A 25,087-nucleotide genomic window follows, 5' to 3' on the forward strand; every position below is an offset into this window, starting at 1 on the left:
AAAAGATCCTAGTACTTTTGCAGAAAAAAAAAAATTATAAACAGGGTGATCAACTTTCCAATAGTACAGTTCTTGGTAGTAGCGAAACTTCTCTCTAGTCTATGAGAAAGATATTGTATCTCTCTGACTTCTCTGTAATAGTTGGTCCTAAGTTATTAGGATCAATAAGACAATTTCTACAGCCCTGGGGTAAAGTGACATCTCTAGAGTTCTTAGGCAGCCACCCATTCCCTAACCCTGGAACTGACATGAATATTTGGGGGAGTCTGGACTTTAAGTGTCCTATTTTAACTACTTTGAGAAATGGAAGTTGTAATACACACACATACACAATATATATGTAATACAAGCACACACACACACATATATACTATATATACACACACACATATACATATATGTATGTATGTATGTATACATATGTATGTATATTACATATATATATAAATATATATAAATATATATATGTGCGTTTTTGTATGTATGTATATTTTAACCCTGGTTATGAGAGAAGGCAAAAAGTAGAAATGGGATTTTATAATCTCTTAAAGCTTTTATTGACTTCTTCCTATAACATACAAAGAGATAAAAGGATGTCGCAGTGTATTTTTAACCAATATTGTTCTCACAAAAGATACCTACCTTTCCTCCATCAGCATTATACTCTTTTTCATCTCCTTCCAAGAGCCTGGCTAGTCCAAAATCTGTGATTTTCACATGGTTTGGAGATTTCACTAAGACATTACGGGCTGCCAAATCCCGATGAACAAGCCGTCTTTCTTCCAGGTACATCATTCCCTGAAAAACACCAAATTCCCCAAAGATAGTCAGTTAATGCCTAGGCTCTTCTATTGTCAAAAAAGGAGTTGTTTAGCATTCAGTTGCAAGTGCTTGATTTCTCTAAGTGATGTCAGAATCTGGGAATAGTTTCAAAATTAGGGGAAACATGGAATAAATACAGCAAACCGCAAATAGCTTTTGGTCTTTTTTCTCAATAAAGCCCTATAAAGAATGAACCATCTACACCTGAGCTAAATGTTAGACCATTTACCCCCCAGATACTTTATATACTTTTGCAAACACATTCATTGCTGAGGTATGAATGTATCTTCGTAGACAGGCTAACATGGGCTTGTACTGACCCATGTATTCCAGTTATTTTCTTCTCAGTTAACTTCTGTTTCATGTCATCTTCCTCCATGAACCCGCTCAAAACAAACACAACTATCCATAATTCTTAAAAGTATTTCATTTAAAGGTTTAGTGGAGGCAAAATCACCACCAGAGATTCTATCAAGACTAAAAATTATATTATTATCATTAATTATGAAAAAAATGAGGTATACTCTAGGACATTAAAAGCCTATAATTTAAAAAGTGGCTTTGATGACCCAAGTAAAATTAAATAGTATATAATGACCCTCAAATTAGCCTTTATAAAAATGTTTTCTTCAAAAAATAGAGTAATTAAAAATAAAATATATTACTGATGTCTAACAAATGGCTCTTCCCCTAATATATACACACATATAGGTTTATGTATATATACACAAATATATACACATAAATGTTATATGTATACCACATAGAATATATACAAATCAAAAAATTAGTACATAGAAATAAGAGCTATTAATTATACTTCAATAATAGGGAAACAAATAGTCATGAAACAATAGCCCTAACTAAAAGATTGAAGTAAAACCAAGGAAATTAACTTGGAGGCCTAGATTATAGTGAACATCTTTCATTATAGCAAACATGTTTTTATGGAAGAGTTAGGCAAAATTCTATATTTGAGGATTTCAGTGGTCAAAAAAATCAGACACGTTATAAAATGGTTAAAGCGTACGCTCATGCCAATTGCAAATCAATGCTGTTGGCAGTTAACATTACAACTGCAGGCCTTTGAAGGATTAACGGTTTCTGATATCAAAACAAAAGCTGTGGAAAACAGACCGATAAATCACAGAGGTCAAAATATTATGAACCATATACCCGACATAGTGGAAAGAGAATATTGCTCCAAATAGCATCACAAGTCAATCACTATATAAATGCCCATTAAACACAACCAGTAGAGATACTGCCTGATATGGTCCAATCACTCAGCAGTTGGATGACATCACATGCATTAGTGTTTTCTGAAATCAACACACAACTAGGATTTATGGGGGGTTTGCCCTCTTCCCTAAATAGTGCTTTCTATTTGATAACACCAAATTGGAGATTTCTAGAACAGTCGAACTGAAAGCATATAGCCCTTGCATGCTTTACAGGACAAAAAAAAAAAAAAGATTCATTGCCTTGGAGATAAAATATGTTCAATAATTTGGTCTCTGTAGGAAGCGTCCACAAAAACATTCATCATTCTCTTTCTTATCACTTTCATAACAGAATATGGAAAGTGTGTTGACAAGTTAATATTCAGATCCACACTCAATTACAGAATACATACTATATGCCAACCACTGTTCAAGACATTAGAGATAGAAGAGTTAGAGGTCTGTGCATTAAATGAGGGCAGAAGCTAATTAATAAAGTGGACGAATATGGGGCATAAACTTGATGGATCACTGATGCATGGAAGGCATTAAAGAGCACTGTGTTTTGAAGACCATCTGTAATATAGCCTAGTAAATGTGCATGAGTTGGGAGGCTCCAGGCAGGAACTGAGGCCTAAATAAGGTTTGAAGGATGGGTGTACACCAGTTGGATAAGGCAAGGGAAAAAACACAGTTGGGGAGAACAAACACAGGGGCATGGATAGCATGGTGTACTAGGACAAAGGTACATCGTTCTGTATTCAGATGCATTACGCATATGATCGGTGTAAGACTGAAAAAATAAGAAGAGGCTGGATCCAAGAAGGGCACCTTGTATGTCATGATAGAGAATTTGGACTTCACATTTGTTTGTTTGTTTTTGTCTTTTTTGTTTTTTTAGGGCTGCATCCGTGACATATGGAGGTTCCCAGGCTAGGGGTCTAATTGGAACTGTGCCACTGGCCTACACCAGAGCCACAGCAATGCCAGATCCGAGCCGCATCTACGACCTACACCACAGGTCATGGCAATGCCAGATCCTTAACCCACTGAGTGAGGCCAGGGATTGAACCTGCAACCTCCTGGTTCCCAGTTGGATTTGTTTCCACTGCACCACGATGGGAACTCCTGGACTTCACGTTTTATACAGCATTCAACATGGTGATGTGGAAGTTGTTTCAAAAAGGAGAGTGACACAATTACCACTGGAGCCTTGTAAACATCACCTGGTTCCAGTAGAGATGATGGATTGCATACAAATACAGCTGTTGTCAGGAGTCACTGGAATGTTACAGGAGAAAAGTAATGAGAGTGCAAAATAAAGGTTGTACCCAAAAAAGAAAAGAAAAAAAAATAAAAATAAAGGTTGTAAATTGACAGTCCATGAGTCATATCCATTCTTCACTTTTTTTGTCCCTATACTGAGCAAGTTTCAAACATCCTCCTTGGCTGATTACTGGCTGGACCCTACTGAGGGCATCCAGTCTCAGTTTGCCAGGATCCTACCACTCACTATTACTTTTCAGGTGTTCTGTTTTTATTATTCATGACAATCATGCCGTTCATACATGCATGAGTGTCCAAATCTATAGCTGAACTAAGTCAGAAGGAATGTTAGGAAGAGAAAAATTTCAAGGTACATTTATAAAATAAAATCCTTGGTAATTGACAAAACAATAAAGAAGAGAGTAAATTGAGAATAATTCTGTGTTTTTGACTTTTATAATTTAGGTGGATAATGATTCCCTTAACTACAAATTATTCTAATGTAAATATATGTACAAAATATATACTATACCAGCAGGGAATTAATATTCACCAAGAAACAAGACTCTGATAATAATTCTACAATATATGCAAAGCTTCAAAAACTCCAAAAGATCTCCGATATTCTATACACAAAGCCTCAGCAGGTGAGACTATCCTGAAACTCAACACTAAGAGTATTTTCTTCAAATTAATGAGAACTAAATGCAGGAAACCAGATGCTAATCTTTACAGTTTCCAGAGCCACCTGACCATGAATAAAAGAAACAAAAACAGAAGCTTCCATATTATTACCAAACCAAGATACATTTGTACAATTACCATATCACTATGAAACATCATTGTACAAACACACACTTTTTTTTTTTGTCTTTTTACGGCCACGCCCACGGCATTTGGAAGTCCCCAGGCTAGGGGTAGAATTGGAGCTGTAGCCGCTGGCCTAAGCCGCAGCAAGGCCAGATCCAAGTTGCGTTGTCGACCTACACCACAGTTCATGGAAACACTGGATCATTAACCCACTGAGCAAGGACAGGGATTGAACCTGCATCTTCATGGATGCTAATTAGATTCATCTCTGCTGAGCCACAACGGGAACTCCCAAATGCACACTTTCAAATCATTAATTATGACCATCACCTTAGTCCTACTTTCACACCTGAATTAGAGTGTTGAATCATCCGTGGATTGCTCACAATAGGATCCTCCACATCACAATCATTAAAATAGTATTTCCTTACCAGAAGATCTCATTAGAATCACATTCTCTGCTAGATTCCTTCAAAATAAAATCACTCAAATCAGAGCGTGATACAATTAAGGAGGCTCACAGTTATAAAAAATAAACAGGATGGAGTCTCTTGAAATTTGAGGATAATTAAATAAGGGCTATTCATTGTGACAGAGAGAAGCCGACGCATTGGTTGGAAAGGAACCTTTTTTTTTTTTGTCTTTTTTGCTATTTCTTTGGGCCGCTCCCGCGGCATATGGAGGTTCTCAGGCTAGGGGTCGAATCGGAGCTGCATCCACCAGCCTACGCCAGAGCCACAGCAACGCGGGATCCGAGCCGCGTCTGCAACCTACACCACAGCTCGCTGCAACGCCAGATCGCTAACCCACTGAGCAAGGGCAGGGACCGAACCCACAACCTCATGGTTCCTGGTCGGATTCGTTAACCACTGCGCCACGACGGGAACTCCGGAAAGGAACCTCTTACTCCACCCTGGGGCTGCTCCCTTATCCCTGAAATTCCAGCTGAGATTCAGTAGATGATGGGAACACTAACAGTGACAACCAACACAATTTAGATTGACTGAGTACTTAGAACCTGGCAGGCATTAAACTAAACACATTTACCATTCTGGGTTAACTTAATCCTATCGGATGCACACTGTTTTCATCTCATTTTAAATATAAGAAAACAAAAGCTGAGAGAGGTCAAGTTACTTGCTCCAAGTCATCTCTCTAATGAGTCATGGAACTGGGATTTGGTCCCTTGCTGCGGAACTGCAGTCTGGGCACGTAGAAATTAATGTACACAGTGACATCATATAGCTTTAAAAGATCCTAGTATTTTGCAGGAAAAAATAAATACAATCAGAAGTTTCTGAGAATTTCAGGTCATAATGAAGGTGACTGACATGTTTGTATTTATATTTAAAAATCAGGTAAGTTATAGAATCTTTTATAATTTAGTGGGAATTTAAATTGTATAAATTGGAAACTCAGTTCTTGCTTTGGCTACAGGGTATACAGGATGGTGGAGTGGGCTTGAGCATAGATTCTGGAGTCAATTTCTTGGCTAGAACACCAGATCTGCCATGTTCTAGCAGTGTGACTCTAGCAAGTTAATTAACCTTTCCGTTACCCACTTTCCTCTTCTCTAAAATAGCCATAATAGTACCTATCCCACAAGTTGTCATGATAATTAAATAGTATGTAAAGCACTTATGTATTATGTAGTAAGCCCAAAACATGCAATATTGTTCCACAGACAGGAAACAATAGTCCCACTGTGCATAAGAATCTCTTACCCTCATTAACTTGAATTGCCTATTGCGGAAAATCCATGAACCTCAACTAATATATCACAGTGGGTGTTCAATAAATGTTTGCAAATGGTGACACATATACACATAACCTGCCCATCATGATTAATATGTGGCTACAAATTTCAGAATAATTACTGTTCAAAGTATTATTTTAATAATGATTCACCTGAGGGGGCTGTCATGTACAAAGAAGGAGAAATTAGGGAATCTATGAAATGATTTTGTGCTCTCTATAAACATATCACCAATTCAGGAATTTAGTGAAGATACAGGTCATGAACAGGATGGGTCAAAAAGTTTCTAATGCTGCAGAATGCTTTCCATGGTTGAATAAAATAGTAGCTTTTCCGAACCAAAGCATCTGCCTTTTATCACTCAGCACTGAAGGGAATTTTGGGTAAACGCATTTTAGAGGCATTTTGTCTACTTCCTAATCCAGGTGCCGCAATTCTGATTTAAACTATTCAGAATTTACCATCACCTATACCATTCAGAATTTGACTATTTTTCATACATGCTTTGAATGATGTAATAAGTCTTTAAGAGTGCTTACTTATTTTCTGTTTTGCTAATACTTTTTAAAATGTGTCAATAAACACAAACTTGCTAGGGAAAGTCACATTTTACTCTTGACTTTCAGAAAAAGCACTTTAATACAAAATTCAAGGATAATTTTATTACAATTGGATTTAAAGTTTTAATCTCTAGTTAGAATCGATTCACATACACTGCTCTCTGGAAAAAAATCAGTGACTGAAAAATTTTAAATATTGGTATTGACAAACACTTCACAATGACCTTCTTTTCAGTCTTATATTTGACTCACAGCTGTCTAGCAAAAATGCATTATTATTATGTTTTAATCCAATGCGAAAATGTATTCTGCCCAGCTGCAGGAAGCTAACGGAAGTCAAGAGAAACCAGACTATTTCTGACAATAAATATTTGATTCCCATATATAGGCCAGGCGACAATTTCATCAAACACATGTGTGGAGCTAAAAATTTCATGTTGTCGTCAGCTCTCACAGGCATTATTCTCTGGAGTTAGCAAGAGTAGATTTTTTTTCTTTTCTGTTTTGATTCCAATAAACCTGAGCTTTCTTAATAACAGGAAGCTTCAGGAAAGCTACCTTCAAATGAAAATCTCTCCTCTTTTCTATCTCTTCTTCTAAAAGCAATTAAATCCCTGGGCTGGGGAGGGGGGGAAATCAAATTATAATGCTCTCTACTGTTAGGGCTAAAGATATGAGCATGTTCAAGGGCAGAAAGAGACCTTTTTGGATGAAGCGGCCAGAGAAACTAAGGGTGATCTGTAATTGAGTCAACTGAGAAGTCTCTTCAACCAGTAAAAGCTGGTTCATGGTACAGTAGAATGAACACATACTGAGTGTTACATGATAGAAGAAGTCCCAGACATGCTGCTCACAAGGTTTATGACCACAAGTACTCATTTCACCTCTTCAATAAAAGTGACAGATTGACCTAAATGATCTCTGAGGTGTCCTCTAGCTTTAAATTTTTATTCCATGATGGATAGTACTGTAAAATATATCTATCTAAAATATTAAATGATGGCCAATAAAAGACACAGAGAACCATAAAAGAAGAGGTAGAGTAGAGGTCTCCTTTCAAATGTTTAGTTGGAACTACGAATATTTTCTTTTTTGGTAAAAGTCCATCTAGTGTACCTGATATTTAAATGCTGGCTACCTACTATCTGTATGACCTTGGTCAATTCATTTGTGTTTCACTTTATCTGCTAAATGGGGTTGATACTAGTATCTATTCAGAGGATTGTCTTGAGGATTCAATGCCTTAATGTTTATAAAACATCTAGAACATTCAATATTCTAAGATACTATGTGTTTGCTAAATAAATAACCTCAAATTTATCCTTCTTATTAAAAATACAATTCAAACTGGATAAAGAAGATGTGCCATATATGCACAATGGAATATTACTTAGCCATAAAAAATAATTAAATAATGCCATTTGCAACAACATAGATATTATAGATAACATAGAAATTATAGATAACATAGATATTATAGATAACATAGAAATTATTATACTAAGTCAGAAAGAGAAAGATAAATATCATATGATACTACTTACATGTGGAATTTAAAATATGACGCAAATAAACTTTATGAACTAGAAACAGATTCAAAGACATAGAAAACAAACTTAAGGTTACCAAAAGGAAAGGGGGTGGGGGAGAGATAAATTACAAATTTGGAGTTAGCAGATACAAATTACTATATATAAAATAAACAACTGTTCCTACTGTATACCATGGGGAATGATATTCAATATCCTGTAATAAACCATTATGGAAAGGAATGCATTTATAAAAAACACTGAATCACTTTGTTGTACATAAGAAACTAACACAAGACTGTAAATCAATTATACTTCATTTTAAAAAAAAGGAGAGAAAAAAATACAATTCAACCACTATAAGAGAAAGAAAAGGCAGCCAATCAAAACACCTGCTGGTTATTCAGCACTTTTAGGTAAGGTGACTTCTGTTTCTCATTCTGTTTGTCTCTGAATGTTCTTTTATTCTGCTCAGATGAAGAAATGCAGATTCATACGGTTGTCCTACACTGGCTTCAAGTTAATACTCAAGGTTAATTTTCATTTTCCAATTGCACCTATAATCCAAGAGACTTGGTTATGTTACAGTTCTTAAGGAAATTTTAAAGTATTGAGGACAACCAAATCTCTGTCATTTTAATAGTGTATAATGAAAACATTCTTTCTTTCTATTTGAAATACGTTTTTCGAATTTGTTTCCAATTATGTGTGTGCTGGCACGTGAGTGTGTGTGTGTGTGTGTACACATACATTCATATACTAGATGCTATTTTGTGCTACACAGAAACTTTTTCAGGACACAAGTTCATAATCTTAGTTTCTGGGGTCGCTGACTGCTGATGGCTCTCACCTTGGCCACTTTTGTTTTGGGTTAGTGACACCCTCAACTCAACTGGAAAAGGGAACTGCTTTGCCAGGGGTTTCATCCTTTCACAGGAGGCACCCACATCCAATAATTTGTCAATGTTGAGTTATAAAGGCCATATCCCCTCTTGACAATTATGAGAAGCTATTTTAGTTCTGGGACACCCCAAGGAATTGGATGAGACCTCTGTTGTAATCTTATCAGAGCCAAACTATTTTCTTCTACCTAATACTGCTTTTTCACTGGGCAATAATTGTTGATCTTGAAAACACTTACCTAAAACTTCCTACATGCAAATTTTTCTGAGACTGTTTTCTGGGAGTCAACCTAAGGCAATAGGTGTGACTTTCTTTCTTTCTTTCTTTCTCTTTCTTTCTCTCTCTCTCTCTTTCTTTCTTTTTCTTTCTTTCTTTCTTTCTTTCTTTCTTTCTTTCTTTCTTTCTTTCTTTCTTTCTTTCTTTCTTTCTTTTCTCTTCTTTTCTTTCTTTCTTCATTTTCCTTTCTTTCTTTCTTTCTTCCTTCCTTCCTTCCTTCCTTCCTTAGGATCGCAAGTATGCAGATTTTGATGCTACCCACACTCCATAATTCATGCACACTATTATTACTATTTGCCTCTATCTTCCACCTCAATCCATTCTTCTTTCCATCATAAATATCCACAATAATGTCTTCAATACATATCCTTTCAATCCATCACCCATATGCTTGTTTCCCTCTCTCTCTCTCTCTCTCTCTCTCTCTCTCTCTATATATATATATATATATATATATATATATATATATATATATATTTCAGGGCCGCACTCAATGGCATATGGGAGTTCTCAGGCTCGAGGTCAAATCAGAGCTGCAGCTGCTGGCCTATGCCACAGCCACAGCAATGTGGGATCTATGCTGCATCTGAAACCCACACTGCAGCTCCAGAGCAATGCCAGATCCTTAACCCAGTAAGCAAGGCCAGGGATTGAACTCACATCCTCATGGATACTAGTCAGGTTCTTTACCTCTGAGCCACAATTGGAACTCCTTATCTATATATTTTTAAATGCTTTTTGTTACTTTTAATATATAGGTAGTATTGTGTACTAAATAGAATCATGTTTTACTCATTAGGCATTTTTTAGATTCGAACATGTTGCTATATGTAATCCAGTTTATTGTTTCTCATAGTTACATTAAACTATACATATGAACTCACAATCATATGCACATGTATAACAGGTATACACTGTCAATTTATTGTCTAGTCCCCTATTGACAAGCGCTAAATTTAACTCCATCTCTCTGAAAGTACAAACAGAACTGAATTGAACATTAATGTTATTTGTAAAATGCTAAAAATTTGCTTAACATCTTAAATGATCTGCTTTTCAGTACTAATTTCAATGTAGGAGACTCTAGACAAATGATAATAGTTAAAGTCACTGCGGCAGATATAGCATAGAGGGATTGCTTATTAACTGAGGACACTGAAATCATATGTGGAAGATAAAATATGATTTTATATAGTACCATTATGTTTGTATCTAGAAAACATTTAACATTTATATATATATACTCTGTGCTGGGGTCTGCTTTAAGTGCTCTATATAGAGGAATTCATAAGAACTCAGTGAAATTTGTTTATGCTTCTATTATTCTCATTTTAAGATGAGGAAACTGATGCACAGAGAAGTAAAATAACTGGCCCAAGAGTGATAGCTAGTGTATGGGAAATCCTAAAAGAACCAAGATTTGGCTGCAGGGAGCTTGACTCCAGAGGCAGCAATCTTACCATTACACTATATGACCAAATGTGTCAACAGACCACATAAAAACACATACGAAACTAACAAAAGACAGCATGCACAACTTAATGCTTGTTATATAGACAACAGTTGTTCTAAGAATTCAATAGAGAGAAAACTCTTGTATATAATACACATTCAAAGGTTATAAACAAAACTCTTTGGTTTTTCTGGGCTTCTCTATGATGGTACTTTTGGAGGCATTTTATAAACCAGTATTTGTGAATTAAACTATGTATTTTCAACAGTTGGAAGGTTTCCTGGCATTTACCTGGCACTCAATACATGTTGTTGGATTAAATAAGCAATGAGGCTAAAATTTTGAAAGGCTGTTTAGATAGCAGCTTTTTCTTTGCAGTGTAAGTGGAACAAATATAGAAGTCTGTGGTATTTCTGTTAGGATAGAGGAAAACAATAGCATGACTAAACCCCAGATGGTGGTGATAGAGCACATGAGAAAGTGAATGAAGACATTAAAGATTCCTGAAGGAATCTAAAGAGCTGGCAGAGGTAACAGAATGTTTTCTTCTTGTCCCTTACATTTTCTTCGAATATTTCTTCAGAAATTTTATTTACACCTTTCACAAGCTTTGGGGAGTTTCCATTGGAAGAATTTGCAAAACAGCCTCAAAAGTTCTCTTAAAGAAACAAACAAAAAATAATAAAATAAACAAACAACAAAGTAAGTTAGAAAGCATGTGTGAGGTGCCACTATTTTCCTACTAAACAAATTATGAGTAAAAAGCTCATCTGTCTGGATCAAAAGAATACTTAACGTGCTACAGTTTCTCCCTCTCACTGACCTCTTGCCAATATGATTACAAATGGGAAGAGTGAAGCGTATAGTGTCCACACTCTCAGAAAAGTAAACCTAAAATGGATTACTTCTGCTCCTTAGGCAGCTGATCAATAAAGATGTGGATTGCAATGAGAACGAAGATGTCTGTGCTCTGTAGTAGTTATCCTCTGCATCTCTTCAGAAATTAATTAAAAATCAATGAAGTGTGCAGCCAATTTATACAGCAACCTCTAGATTAACAGATAGAAGCTGAACCTTTCTCTGAGCATACATATTGTGCAAATATATTCAAACATTATAGGGAGGAGGTTGAATGACGCCTTAGTTATATAATTGAGCAGAAACAGATCATTCCTAATATTCTCTGGTTTCACAGAGTTGCGTGCTACTGGTTGGAAACCATGAAGTTCAGGGGCTGGGAATATATATACAATGTTTTCCTTCTTAAGACAATTATATCAATTTTTATGAGGTACCTTATTACAAAGCAAAACTTCTGTTGTCATACAAAACAAAAGAATTTCAATAACTTTTCTTGTGTGGTTTACTCACATGTGAGTCTAGGCAGTTGAGTTTCTTTACAACTAATGAATATTTTAAAATAAATATCTTCCCATGGGGGGGAAATGTAAAATTCCTAGAATACTAAAAGCTCTTATGTGATTTGAACCAGTTTAGTGTCTACATATATATGTCATTCAATCCAATTCTACCTCTGTCTTTTTTTTTTTTAATTTTATTGAAGTACAGTTGACTTATAATGTTACGTTAGCTTCAGGGGTACAACAAAGTAAATAAGTTATGCATATACATATATTCATTCTTTTTCAGATTTTTTTCCCATGTAGGCAATCACAGAGTATTGAGTAGACTTCCCTTTGTTATACAGTAGGTCCTTGTTACTTACTGATTTTGTATATAGTAGTATATATATGTCAATCCCAACCTCCCAATTTACCCTTCCTCACAATATTTCCCCTTTGGTAACCATAAGTATGGTTTTGAAATTTTTGAATTTCTGTCTTGTGAATAAGTTCTTTTATGTCAGTTTGTATTTGATTCCACACATTAGTGATCTCATATGATATCTGTCTGACTTACTTCTCTTAGTAAGATAATCTCTAGGTCCATCCTAGATTGCTACAAGCGGCATTCTTTTCAAAATGATATGTGCACCCCAATGCTCATTACAGCACTATTTGCAAAGACATGAAAGCAATGTAGATGTCCACTAACAGAGGATTGGATAAAGATGTGGTACATACACACAATGGAATATTACTCAGACATACAAAAAACCAGCATTACCATAGAAAGAGCAGATATTATCACAGAATATAAAAGGAGGGTGGTTTAGCTCTATTTAGAGTGATAAGCAGTTGTCTTCTGTCTTCATAGGCTTGGGGTGATACCTATGGTACCACAGTAATAACACAAATTCCACTGTTTATGGGCCCAACCTGCTTTCAGAGCACCTGTTGCTACTTGCCCCTTTGAAGCTTTTCCCAGATGTTTCTGGGGTTCCCCAGGGAGCCTTACAGATGTTCATAGATACTTTCTTGGTTTGTTTCCATAAGGTTCTTCATAGATAGCTGCAGCCATTTAACCTTGAGCTGGAGGCCCTGTGGAAATGCTGTCTTTGCAGAGGCTGCTATCTCTTGATTCTTCAGAAGCTTCGCTTATGATAATTCAAAACAGTGAGTGATGCCCTTCTATCCTCTCCTCTTCATCATGTCAGAGCACCACTGCCCCTCGTGTAGCCTTGGTCAAAGCACTCTACGTGCTTCTGAACTCTGTGTTACCTTTTGTCCCCAGTTTTACCAATAACTATTACTGAGACTCTAGTCTCAAAGTCCCCTTAAAAACTTTTTCAGTAACTTTAGCTCCATACTCCATAAAGACTCAGACCTTATTCAAAAGGTACAACCCTCTTTGCTAAATCACCTCGCTTTGACTGCATGCACTCTCCAGCATTTCTTCATTTTCCATTACCCTTCAACATTGCACACATATACACGAGCTGACATGTGCATGTTCTGAACCCTCTTTATCTCTCTCTTTCTCTCATAGCTGGAAAAAGCCCTCAAGCAACTTGACTCAGCTTTGTCACTCTAGCTTTTCTTGGAATTCCTCACCTAGAACTATATGGCTCAAGCCAATCTGAAAATTCTCTTGGCTGTTTTGTCTTTGCACTTACTGTTCCCTTTACCTAGAACACCCTATTACCATACACTGCTAAATCCTCCTACCATGCTTCAGACAGTCTTGGTTAAATTTTAATATTCTGATAGTTCACAAATTAGATGTCATTTCCTTCACAAAGCTTTCCCTTACTCCCCATTAGATTGTGTTGCTTTATTATATGACTTCACAATGTTCAATTTTCCCTATCTACCTCAGTCTGTCTAGCTAACTATCTTAAATGCTGAGATTATCAAGCATTGTTGTAAAACAACTTTGTGTTTGACTAAATCAAAATTTAAATATAAGTATATGTTCTAAAGCAGAAAGTACATATATTTATGTTAAGCTGCAACTTCTATGCTCAAGCTTTAGATATACTATACAGCACATTATGTAATATTATCAATTTCATGTGAAAGGTAGAAAAATAAGACCTCAAATACATCTGACTCCCAATTGAGTACTCATTTACTGACCTGATTAATTTATAAAACTATTTTTAAGAGATTTAAACACCAAAATGAGGCATGGTAGTAGAAAGCTTTGTTTTGGCTTGCTCAAAACCTAAAAGTTAAAGATTTAATCTGATCACCTTTCATTCTTTCGCTCCAAACCCTTATGAATTGTTAACCGCTTGGAGCTGTGAATGGTGTCCTTCTGATGAGATGATATAACTCAATTTGACTTTCCTCACATTTACCAATTCCATCACATTTTAGACAGTAAATAGTGGTCGATTGATTGATTTTGTCTTCTCCCTACTCCATCTATTCATCCATGCTCCTACTGCATCTGAATCATCAGCTTAGGAGAGAAGGCACTCAAGGCAATACTAAATATATTCACATACATATAGTTTCAAAAAAGTCAAGGAAGAATAAAAAGGATAATACATATTTAATATTATTGGAAGAAAATTTTTAGTCTTCATGGAAATTTTTGTTATATTGTCCCTTGGCTTTCTTCATTTTTTGAGGTCTTAAAATCTGCAAATTTTCAAGCTTACTTACATATGCATTGCAAATTGCTTAGTGAATATTTTTACTTCCAGAAATTGTTGAAATTTTTGTGCTAAATACTATCAGTTTTCTACCAAGGTAGGGAAATCATAGTTGAAGGGAAGCCCAGGTCGCCCAGGAGGAGATATGGAGAATAACTTCTACTGATTCCAGGCACGAACAGTTCCTGATGGCACCGAACACACAATCACGCCCCTGTCAACTGACCACACTCGCTAAACTGTAACTGATGGAAATAACGTTGACAAAAAATAGGCCTTCTAAACTCCCCTACATATTCTGGAAGCCCCAAGACCCTGGCGCAACAGTCTGGCCTCAAAGCCAGCTGCTGCCCCTCCTTGCTGATTGAAGGCAATGTGGTTCTGAGACCGTCTCATTTCTTTCTTCAACTACCTCTCTTTTCCTTAGTTTTTTTTTTTTTTTTTTGTGGTGCTGAACCCTGGGACCAGGACCCTTACAGGGCCCTCTTCTTGTTCCACCATATTCCCTTTTCTCCATTCCTTTCTTCCTGGCAGGTTTGTGGAGCACAGACGCCCACTGAGCTCACTCTCTTGCCCAGGCTTTGAAGACCTCTTCGAGAGGATGCCTTGTGCCTTTGTGAGCGGCACAAACCCCACATCTGGGGTTTTATTGGTAATCTATGTAACCCCCAAGCTCTTACTGTCTTTCCTATTCTCTGTCTACGGATCTCCAGACCAGAAGCCTTTTGCCATTTGACCATCCTGCATGCACCAGAGTCAATTTCCAACCCCTACTTAAGGTAAGCCCTGGATGGTGTTCTAACGGTGCCTTAGATCACTGCCCTTCCCAGGTCCCCAGGGAACCCTCCGGCCTCTGTGGCCACCCAGGGGATTAAGGATAGGGGACGCCCTGACTTTCCACGGGGTTCATCTTTAGGTCTCGCTGGGATTGTGAGTGATGATTCACATTCATAGCGAGATTTTACACAACCTACCATGGGGTCAAACCCATCTCTTCCAAAGGCTTCACCATTAGCCTGTGTCATAAAAAATCTTAAACCTTTACTTTTGATGGAACTTAAGGATCCCCATTTAAAACAACTTTGTACTCAAACCTGGCCACAATATAAATTAGATAACCAATCCCAATGGCCTGAATTCAGTACTTTTGATTTCAATATTTTGTCAAATCTCAAAAATTTTCTAAAGCGGAACGGCAAATGGTTGGAGGTCCCCTAGGCCCAAGCTTTCTGGGACCTTAGAGGTCTACCCTCCCTCTGTGAAAACTGCTCAACACACCAAGTCCTTCTTTGCTCCCTTTCTCCCCAAGGAAACAAGTTAATTAAAACCTGACCCTGGGCTCCCTCCGAGGATTTTGACCCTGCAGATGAGCCTCCTCCTTACCTACCCAACCAAACCCAAGACCCTATGTCACCTTCTTCCCCTGATCCTGCTCCTGATTCAACCTCCTCACTCTCTCCTTCCCCTCCTTACACTCGCTCTCATAGCCAACACATGTTTCCCTTACGGGAAGTTGCCGGACCAGAGGGACCCACGAGGGTTCATGTGCCATTTTCAGTTTCCAATATGAGGCCATCATGCTGCAGAAACTGCAGAACCTGTGGCAGCGGAAGGAGACAAATGGCACTTGGAGATGCAGAAAAGCAAGGTTTATTCAGTAGCAGTTCAGGCTCAGAGAAGTCACCTCCAGAGTCTGACCACCAGGTCTTTGTTCTCAGCAACTTTTATACAATACAGGGTCTTGTTTTTCCCATGTAAGCCGCCCCAGAACGCCCCCTTCCCAGAGCAGACAGTGTTCCTGCCTAAGAAACTGGGCAAGCAAGGTTACAGAAGCGAAACTGATAAGCAATGCTTGAAGCAGGATTAGCAGGGCTGCTGGCTTGGACATAGGGCATGTGGTTGCTACATAATTACAAGAAGGATGGTATGAGGCCAACATAGCTGAAAAGGCATGCAGCTGCCTTTCGTGGCCGGGGTGGAGGGGGGGAGTGTACTGGGTCTCTCAGTTAAAACTCTTACTTCATTCCCCCCTCTAGATGTTCAGTCACTCAAGGGACAGACGAAAACCCTGCTCTCTTCCTCTCACACCTTTCAGAAGCAGTTCAAAAATATACTAATCTGGACATAACTACTCCAGCTGGGCTATTATATCTCCACGTTCATTTATCAGCCAATCCGCACCCAATATCCGCTGGAAGCTCCGCCCGTTAGAGAGAGGCCCTGAGACCCCCCAAAAGGATTTACTTGAGGTAGCATTCAATGTCTGCTGCCATAAAGATGAGGGAGCCCTCTGTAGCTCTCCATAATAAACAAAACATCAACAATACTCCTCTTGGCCTTTGTTTTCAATGCAATCAGGAAGGCCACTGGGCCAAATCCTGCCCTAACCCTAAGCCTCCAACACCGCCACGCCCCACTTGCGGCCAAAAGGGACGCTGGAAAATGGACTGTCCCCAAAACAATCCGGGGACTCAGAGATTCCCAAAAGCCATTCTGTCAACCTGGAAAGTTGCCCTGGCACCCCTGAGGATGGACTTGCCCCCAAACTAGCTGGGTATTCTCCTGCTTCATTACTGTTCCAATGAAGAGGCCCAAGTTCCTGGTCCCCAACTCTTGGTACCACCATGAGTTCGGAACTTAGGGTGATCAGAAGGGTGGCCACAAAGGAGGTGTCATTTGTGGTAGATACCAGGGCAGCCTTTTCCTTTTTGGTCTCCTACTCGGGCCCACTTAAACCGTCAGAAGTGGCTATCAAAGGGTCTCCAGAGTTCCTTTATACCCCCAATGGCAACATTTTTCTCACACACTCTTTCATCATTGTCCCCCAATGTCCAATGGCCCTTATGGGCAGAGATCTTTTATCAAAATTAAAGGCATCTATCCATATTCCCCCTTTAGATACCATTTCCATGTTCTTCATTCAAACGGCACCTCTATCAATCTTCCTTCTGATTCGCTGGGATACCTTCCCCCTGACCTGTCCCCCATCGCCCCTCAAGTGTGGAATACAAATCTTCCTTCGGTTGCTACCCACCATGCCCCTATTCGGGTCACCCTTAAAGATCCCTCCATGGTTATTGCTCAAAATCAATACATGCTTTCACCTGAGGCTCGTCAAGGCTTACAACCTATTATAACACAATTACTTCAGGCTTCTCTCCTCCGACCCACTTAGTCTCCTCACAATATGCCTATATTAGCAGTAAAAAAGGGACCAAACTACTGGAGACTGGTCCACGACCTTCAATGTCTAAATGAGGCCATCATTCCTGCCTTTCCCTTAGTCACTAACCCTTACACTCTCCTTTCCCGGATATCTACCAGCGCTACCTTTTTTTTACCGTTCTCGATCTCAAAGACGCCTTTTTCACAATTCCACTTCACACTCACTCACAGCCTCTTTTTGCCTTCACTTGGCAGGAGCCCAAATCCCAAGCCTGCCAACAATTAACTTGGACAGTTTTACCCCAAGGCTTCGGGTACAGTCCCCATTTTTTCAGACAAGCACTACAGAAGGACCTCCAGACATCACAACCAGCTCCTTGTTCGCTCTGCCAGTATGTTGATGATTTATTACTGTGCAGCCCTTCCTGACAACCCTGTCTAGTTCATACTGATCAATTATTAAACGCCCTTGGACAATGGGGATATCGGGTGTTCAGGTCCAAAGCCCAAATTGTTCAATCCCAAGTAACATATATGGGTCTCCTTCTAACTCCACAACAAAAGACAATTCCACCAGAACACCTTCAGGTGTTAACCCATGCTCCCTTACCACTAACCAAAAGAGAACTCTTGTCCTTGTTAGGATTCCTTAAATTTTTTAGAATCTGGGTCCTAAACTTGGCCTTTACAGCCAAACCTCTGTACCAAGCCACAAAGGGGCCCCTAGATGAACCCATATTGACCCCCACTTGGTTACAGCACCCCCTCCAAAACCTAATTCAAAGTCTACTTAAAGCTCTCTCCCTATACTTGCCAGATTACTCAAAAACCTTTTTCCTTTATGTATATGCTAATCGGGGACATGCTCTGGGGATACTTTGCCAAAAATCAGGAGACACTTGGTCCCCTTTAGCCTACCTATCTAAACAGCTGGACATGGTTAGCAGGGGGATGGCCACCTTGTTTGCAGGCTTTGGTCGCCTCTGCAATTCTGATACCTGAGGCCCAAACATTATCTAGATATTCACCTTTGACAATTTGTTCTCCCCACACTTTCAGAGATCTACTCTCCCATAGAGGCTTTTTAACACTCCCTCCCTCCCGACTCCAAATTCTCCATGCCTACCTGTTGGCACATCTTACCTTCTCCCCCTGTGGACCCCTTAATCCAGCAAGTTTATTATCTGAAACATCATCCCTCAATCAACCCCCTCATGACTGCAATTCCATCCTCAATACGGCCATGAATCCCTTCTAACATAATACCGCTCACCCTTTACAAAATCCTGATGCTTCTGACTGGTTTATTGATGGCAGCTCCCTAAAGTCACCCCCGTACACAGCTGGATATGCCATAATACAGGGAAATGTCCTGACCCCTGTTACTCCTATTATCACTGAATCCTCCACATTGCCGCCCTCCCCCCACACTCACACACTTCTTCACAACAAGCAGAATTAGTGGGTCTAACTTGGGCACTGATGTAGGAGAAAATGTCCCGATAAAAAGGTAGAGAGGAGAGACCCCAGCCATGATGACTAAGCAAAGTCCAGCCAACTACCCCTAACCACCCCTCCCCCCCATATCTGCTTCTGTAAACTTGTTTCCCCATCTACTACACTGCCTGACCTCACTCCAGTCTGACCAGCTAAGCATGGACCCAGAAGAGTTAGCCCATAAAAGCTTTGTGAAACCCTTCTTCGGGGCTCAGACTCCGGAGAGTGATCTCCTCTGAGCCCGCCGGCATAATAAACCTGAGTTCTCCAACTCTCCGAGTGCTCGCTTGGTTTCTCTCGGGGTAAAAGAGCGGATACACTGCAGCCACAGAGCTGCTGGAGCTGGTACACGACAGCCACAGGGCTGCCGCTAGAGTTGATACACTGTGGACACAGGGCTGCTGGGCAGCTGCCGTAACACTGACACTGGCAAAAGAAAAACAGGTGAACATCTACACCGACTCTAAATATACATATAACATCATTCATTCCAACATATTAATCTGGCAAGAAAGGGGGTTCCTCACCCAGAAGAGCAATCCCATTCTAAACGCAAAATTGATCACAAGGCTATTGGAAACAGCTCTTCTTCCCCAACAGGCCGCTATCATCCACTGCCGAGGACATCAAAAAGAGGGCACAATAGCCAAATACAACAATTTCGCAGACCAAGAAGCTTGAAGAGCAATGCCCCAAACTCTCAAACCTCTCAGACCATCTCTCAAACCTTGCTTCTGGCCCCTGCCTCTAATACCCAGGGCCCCATTAAACCCCCAACACAGATTAACAACCCCAACCCTAGCTATGCCTCAGACAAGGCCCCATGAGTTCCAGATCTCAAACAAATTATTACATATTTACATTCTCTATTCCACTCCCCTTCATCTGTACTCCATCAGATTATTCAAAATTATATACATCTATCCAAAGATGATGTTCTCTTCTTAGAGCAGTGTTCCCAGTCCTGCACCATTTGCCAAAAAACAAATCCCAGTTCAAACCTCAGGCCCCCCTCCCTTCCTACCTATCAGATGAGAGGAAATATCTTGGCTCAGGATTGGCAACTAGATTTTACTCATATGCTCCTGGACATAAGTGGGTGGAGGCCTTTCCCACTACAAACAAAAGAGCAAAAACAGTTCCACATTCCCTTATAAAGGAACTTATTCTTAGGTTTGGCCTGCCCTCTTCCTTACAGTCAGACAATGGCCCAGAATTTACATCACAAGACTCAGGGACTGACTCGGGCCTTATGTATACCTTGGAAATTTCACACACCTTATCACCCACAATCCTTGGGAAAGGTAGAACAGGCTAAACAACTTCTAAAAGAGACTTTTACCAAATTAACTCTTGAGCTCCATCAGGACTGGACATAACTCCTACCATTAGCCCTTCTCTGAATCTGGTTTCTCCCCTGAAAACCTCTTCAAGTAAGTCCTTTAGAGGCACTGTACAGCCGACCTCCAAAAACCCCCTTCCCCCTACTCTTCATTTTCCTGTACTGGAACAACTCAGAAACATCCTGTGGCAATATATGGATGCCCACTTGCCAACGCCACTCCCCAGGACCCCCTGCCCCCCTCCTCTCCAAATAGGGTATACTGTATATCTGGCTACAGAACCTCAAGGAGACTTAATCCCCAAATGGCGAGGACCTTACACAGTGATCCTCATGACACCCACAGTGGCCAAACTATGGGGTATACCCTCTTGGGTTCATCTCAATCATCTCAAAAGAGTTGTTACAGATCCTTCTCCTAACCACACTTAACAGGTTTCTTCTACAGGTCCATGATTTTAAAATTCACCAGGTCAAAGCAGCTACCAACCATTCCAGAAACTGAATGAATTGGATATCACTAAGATTTCACCCCTTCACAGTCCAGTTCTTGAGAGACATCTGGATTAGTCTTCTGATGGGAAGAACAATTGAGAAAATAAACACCTCCACCACTGACTTTTGGCTACAGGGATACTTCTCCGATTTCACCGTTGATGAGATTACGTTTTTTGTCTTTACACTCTTCCTTGTTTTCAATAATGATCTCAAAAACTAGGTCTATATATTGGACCCTGTCTCTCCTTTCTGCCTGCAGCCTCTCTATTCAAATAGTTCCTTATACAAACCAGGTTCTTCCTGACCTCAAATACCTCTTTAAAAACCCTTAACCTAACTCATTTTCTACAAAATCATTCCAGTCATAGTCTAGCTCATGATTGCTGGATATGCCTTTCAACGGCCACTTTGGGGGGATCAGCCCCTCCTGTGCCCACCACTGAATGGACTGCAGTAAATGTGTCCCTTCACCATACATACCAAGGGGAACCTCTCTTCCTATCCTACCTACAATATTTACACACTATCGGCCAGATTCATAATCCAGATAAACTTCTTACTACTCTTTTAGCAGGCTTAACCTCAGCCCCAATACAACCCACTGTTTCAGGACATACAGGAAACCATGTTACCTTCATACAACAAGCCCCTTCTTGTTTCACCCAATCACCAGACTCCAATCAGCTAGACTTTCTTAATGTCTCTTTAGGGTCACTGCCGCTTGAATTCTGCAACCAGACATTCCCGTCTTTCCTTCCCAGCTGGAAGGACTATCTATAATATGACTGGACCTCGTGGTCATACGATTTCTCTTACAGGAAGGGTACCTTCTGCATATAAGAGTTCCTCAACCCTAGTTGGGGCCAACCTAGCAGTCTCTAACAATCTTGGAACAGGCCACACAAATCCCAGAAAGACTTCTATTTGCTGTAGACTTCACATGCTGCCTCACAGCCCCAGGTGTCTTTTTCCTGTGCAGGACCACTGCCTACCTGGGGCTGCCCACAAGCTGGACTGGAACCTGCACTCTCATTTATTCAGCACCCGACATTTCCATTGCCCCAAATAATCAACCAATTCCTGTCCTCTTGATATACCATTACTCTCAGAGAGCTGTTCAACTCATTCCTTTATTAGTTTACTAGGAGTCACTGCTGGGGTTGGGACGGGAACCACAGGCATTACTACATCTCTAAATTATTACAAGAGCCTGTCCAAAAGTCTATCGGACAGGCTCCAGGAGATAGCCACCAGCCTAATGACCATACAAAACCAAATTGATTCCTTGGCTGCCATGGTGTTGCAGAATCAGGGTGGGCTGGACTGCCAAAAAAGGGGGGCTCGCTGCCAAAAAGGGGGGTCTTTGCCTCTTTCTAGATGAGGCCTGCTGTTTTTATGCCAATCAGTCAGAAATAGAGAGGTGGCAAAAAACTCAACTAACTGGGCCTCTAGGATTAGACAAGACCTTAGCAATTCCTGGCAATCGTGGTTGTCAAATTGGAATTGGATGCCTTGGTTACTGCCCTTTCTAGGACCCCTCATCATTATAACTCTCATTTTAACTTTTGTACCTTGTCTATTCAATCTTTTTCAGAGGTTCGCACATGAAAGAATTTGAACTATATCTCAGGACCAAGTAAAAACGATCCTCCTATTGGAACGGCTGACCAATAAAATGGAAAACCAACATAATGATATCTAAAAGAATCCCTCCATTCTAGACCAAAAACAAGAGGCCCCCTTCTTTTAACAGCTTGAAGTATCCAGAATTTTTCTGACATCCACCATCCCTATATTTCTTTTATATATCTCTTACAGTCTGGAATGAAGGGAAGCCCAGGTCACCCAGGAGTAGATATTGAGAATAACTTCTGCCAACTCCAGGCAGGAACAGTTCCTGACGGCGCCGGACACACAATCATGCCCTTGTCAACTGACCACACTCACTAAACTCTAACTGATAGAAATAACGTTGACAAAAAATAGGCTTTCTAAACTCCCCTATATACCCTGGAAGCTCCAAGACCCTGGAGCAACAGTCTGGCCTCAAAGTTGACTGCTGCCTCCTCTCCTTGCTGATTAAAGGCAATCTGGTTCTGTTGAGACCGTCTCATTTCTTTCTGTAACCACCTCTCTTTTCCTGACAATAGTGTTGTCCATGACGCCTGCTAAAATGGAATTTGAAAGCTGCCATCTGCATCGAGTTCATGGATTTACGCAGTTAATACCTCACGTGGAAGGAAGCTGAACACTGATGTCACACAAACCATGTTCTAAAGGATCATTCTCAGACCATTCCTGTTCATTGTTGACAATGAGAGAGTGGAATATAAGGAGCTTCCAAAGCTTCAATCTCAGCTCAATCACTCACTAAGTGCAGCAGTGTAACCTTAACCACGTTAGTTAATTTCTCAGTTTGCCAGTCTCTTTGTCTATAAAATAGGGATAATAGTAGCCCGTTTCTTATAAGGTTGTTATGAGAATTAAATGGGCTAGTCCCCGTAAACTTTTAGGATTGCTCCTAGTCAATAGGAAACACTCAACATTGTTAGTTATTATTATTATTATCATTATTATTACCCCCTTTGACCAGCACCTTGTTTCATGGATGATTCTTATTTTTCAAAATTTCAGCTCTCAGACAACTTGCAATTTTCCCAGACATTCCAAGCATAATTTTATACTTAGAATCCCAAAGATCATCTATCCCCCAACAACCACATGTCCTGGTATTGCTGTCCTTCACAGAACAGTTGAATTTCACAATTTTATTTTGTGCTTATATGCTTTTGTTTCTTTCTACAAATATCTTAATGCCACTTCACCTTGATGTTCAAAATAAAATAGGGTAAAAATTAAAATGAGAAAAACTTTCTCATGAAATTAATGAAGTTAAAATATAAAGAAAAATCATTAAAGATGCGGAAATTAGCATAGCTTTAGCCTCAGTTGTACACTCATTGAACTTAAGCTAAACGACTATATATTAATTTATAAAAGGCCAAAATTGAAGTACATGAAGGAAAAGCTATAAATCAATCACTATAGATGAGTAAAGGCAATGAAAAGTTAGATATGCTATGACACTCTAAGTTATCTATTACCAAATTTCATTTATAACATGTAGATCTACTGTTCACATACAAATTTAGGTTTGCCTCCTTTATGAAGACATTATAGATGAAAATCAGGACCACCTCACATTTGTATATATGTATACATATTCCATGGGGTTATTAGTTACAAAAAAGAACTGGAAGAATGACTAAGAATTATTTTCTCTTGATCTTTTTCTAGCTTATTATGTATATAATATTCATCATGTATAAAATTCATTCTATATATAGTTGAAAAGGATAAAGACATTTTTCTTATTTCTTTCATAGTCATCTATTGAGTAGTTATTATGTGCTGCTAGGTACTCTGCTAATGCTTTTATATATAAAGATGATATAGTATTTCCTTCATGTTATTGGTAGTCTGGTGGGAGAGATACATGTGGGCACAATAGAAAGCATAAAGGAAGTGTCTGAAAGTACAGAAAAAGGAGATTGGAATACTTTTATGTTGATTATAGAAGGTCTCACAGAAAAGGTATAATTTAAGCTTGAGATTGAATGAAGAATAGATATTTAAATTTTTGACTATAACACAGTAAGAATATTCTAGACAGGATAAAAAGCATATTAAAAAAAAAAAAAACAGAGTCCTAAAATTTATGTTTGGAAAAAACCATAAGAAGTTCTATGTGAATGGAACGTAAGTTGACAAGGGCTAGAAGTGCAACAAATTGATGTCTAACTTAATTGCTGCTATCTAATAAGACCTGCAAAGGAGTCGCTGAAAGTTTTGATGAATAAATTAACATGATCAGATCTGGCAGTTGTGGGTTGAATAGAAAAGGATAAGGGAGATTAGAAAGAATCAAGGAGATCAATTAGGATGTTTAATACTAGCTCAGCTGGTAATGATTTAGCATATGAC

At 39.2% G+C, this 25,087-nt stretch overlaps 1 protein-coding gene across 1 annotated transcript in view; it reads right to left on the minus strand.

The window, feature by feature from the left end:
- ERBB4 (erb-b2 receptor tyrosine kinase 4) overlaps positions 1-25,087 on the minus strand; it is a 1,133,324-nt gene that overhangs the window by 47,446 nt on the left and 1,060,791 nt on the right. The window contains exon 21 of the mRNA XM_047773400.1: positions 643-798. Within this exon, the coding sequence (XP_047629356.1) occupies positions 643-798 (156 nt within the window). The remainder of the gene's footprint in view (positions 1-642; positions 799-25,087) is intronic.

This window comes from Phacochoerus africanus, chromosome 3 (assembly GCF_016906955.1).
Source record: "Phacochoerus africanus isolate WHEZ1 chromosome 3, ROS_Pafr_v1, whole genome shotgun sequence".
In the NCBI taxonomy this organism is placed as follows: Eukaryota; Metazoa; Chordata; class Mammalia; order Artiodactyla; family Suidae; genus Phacochoerus; species Phacochoerus africanus.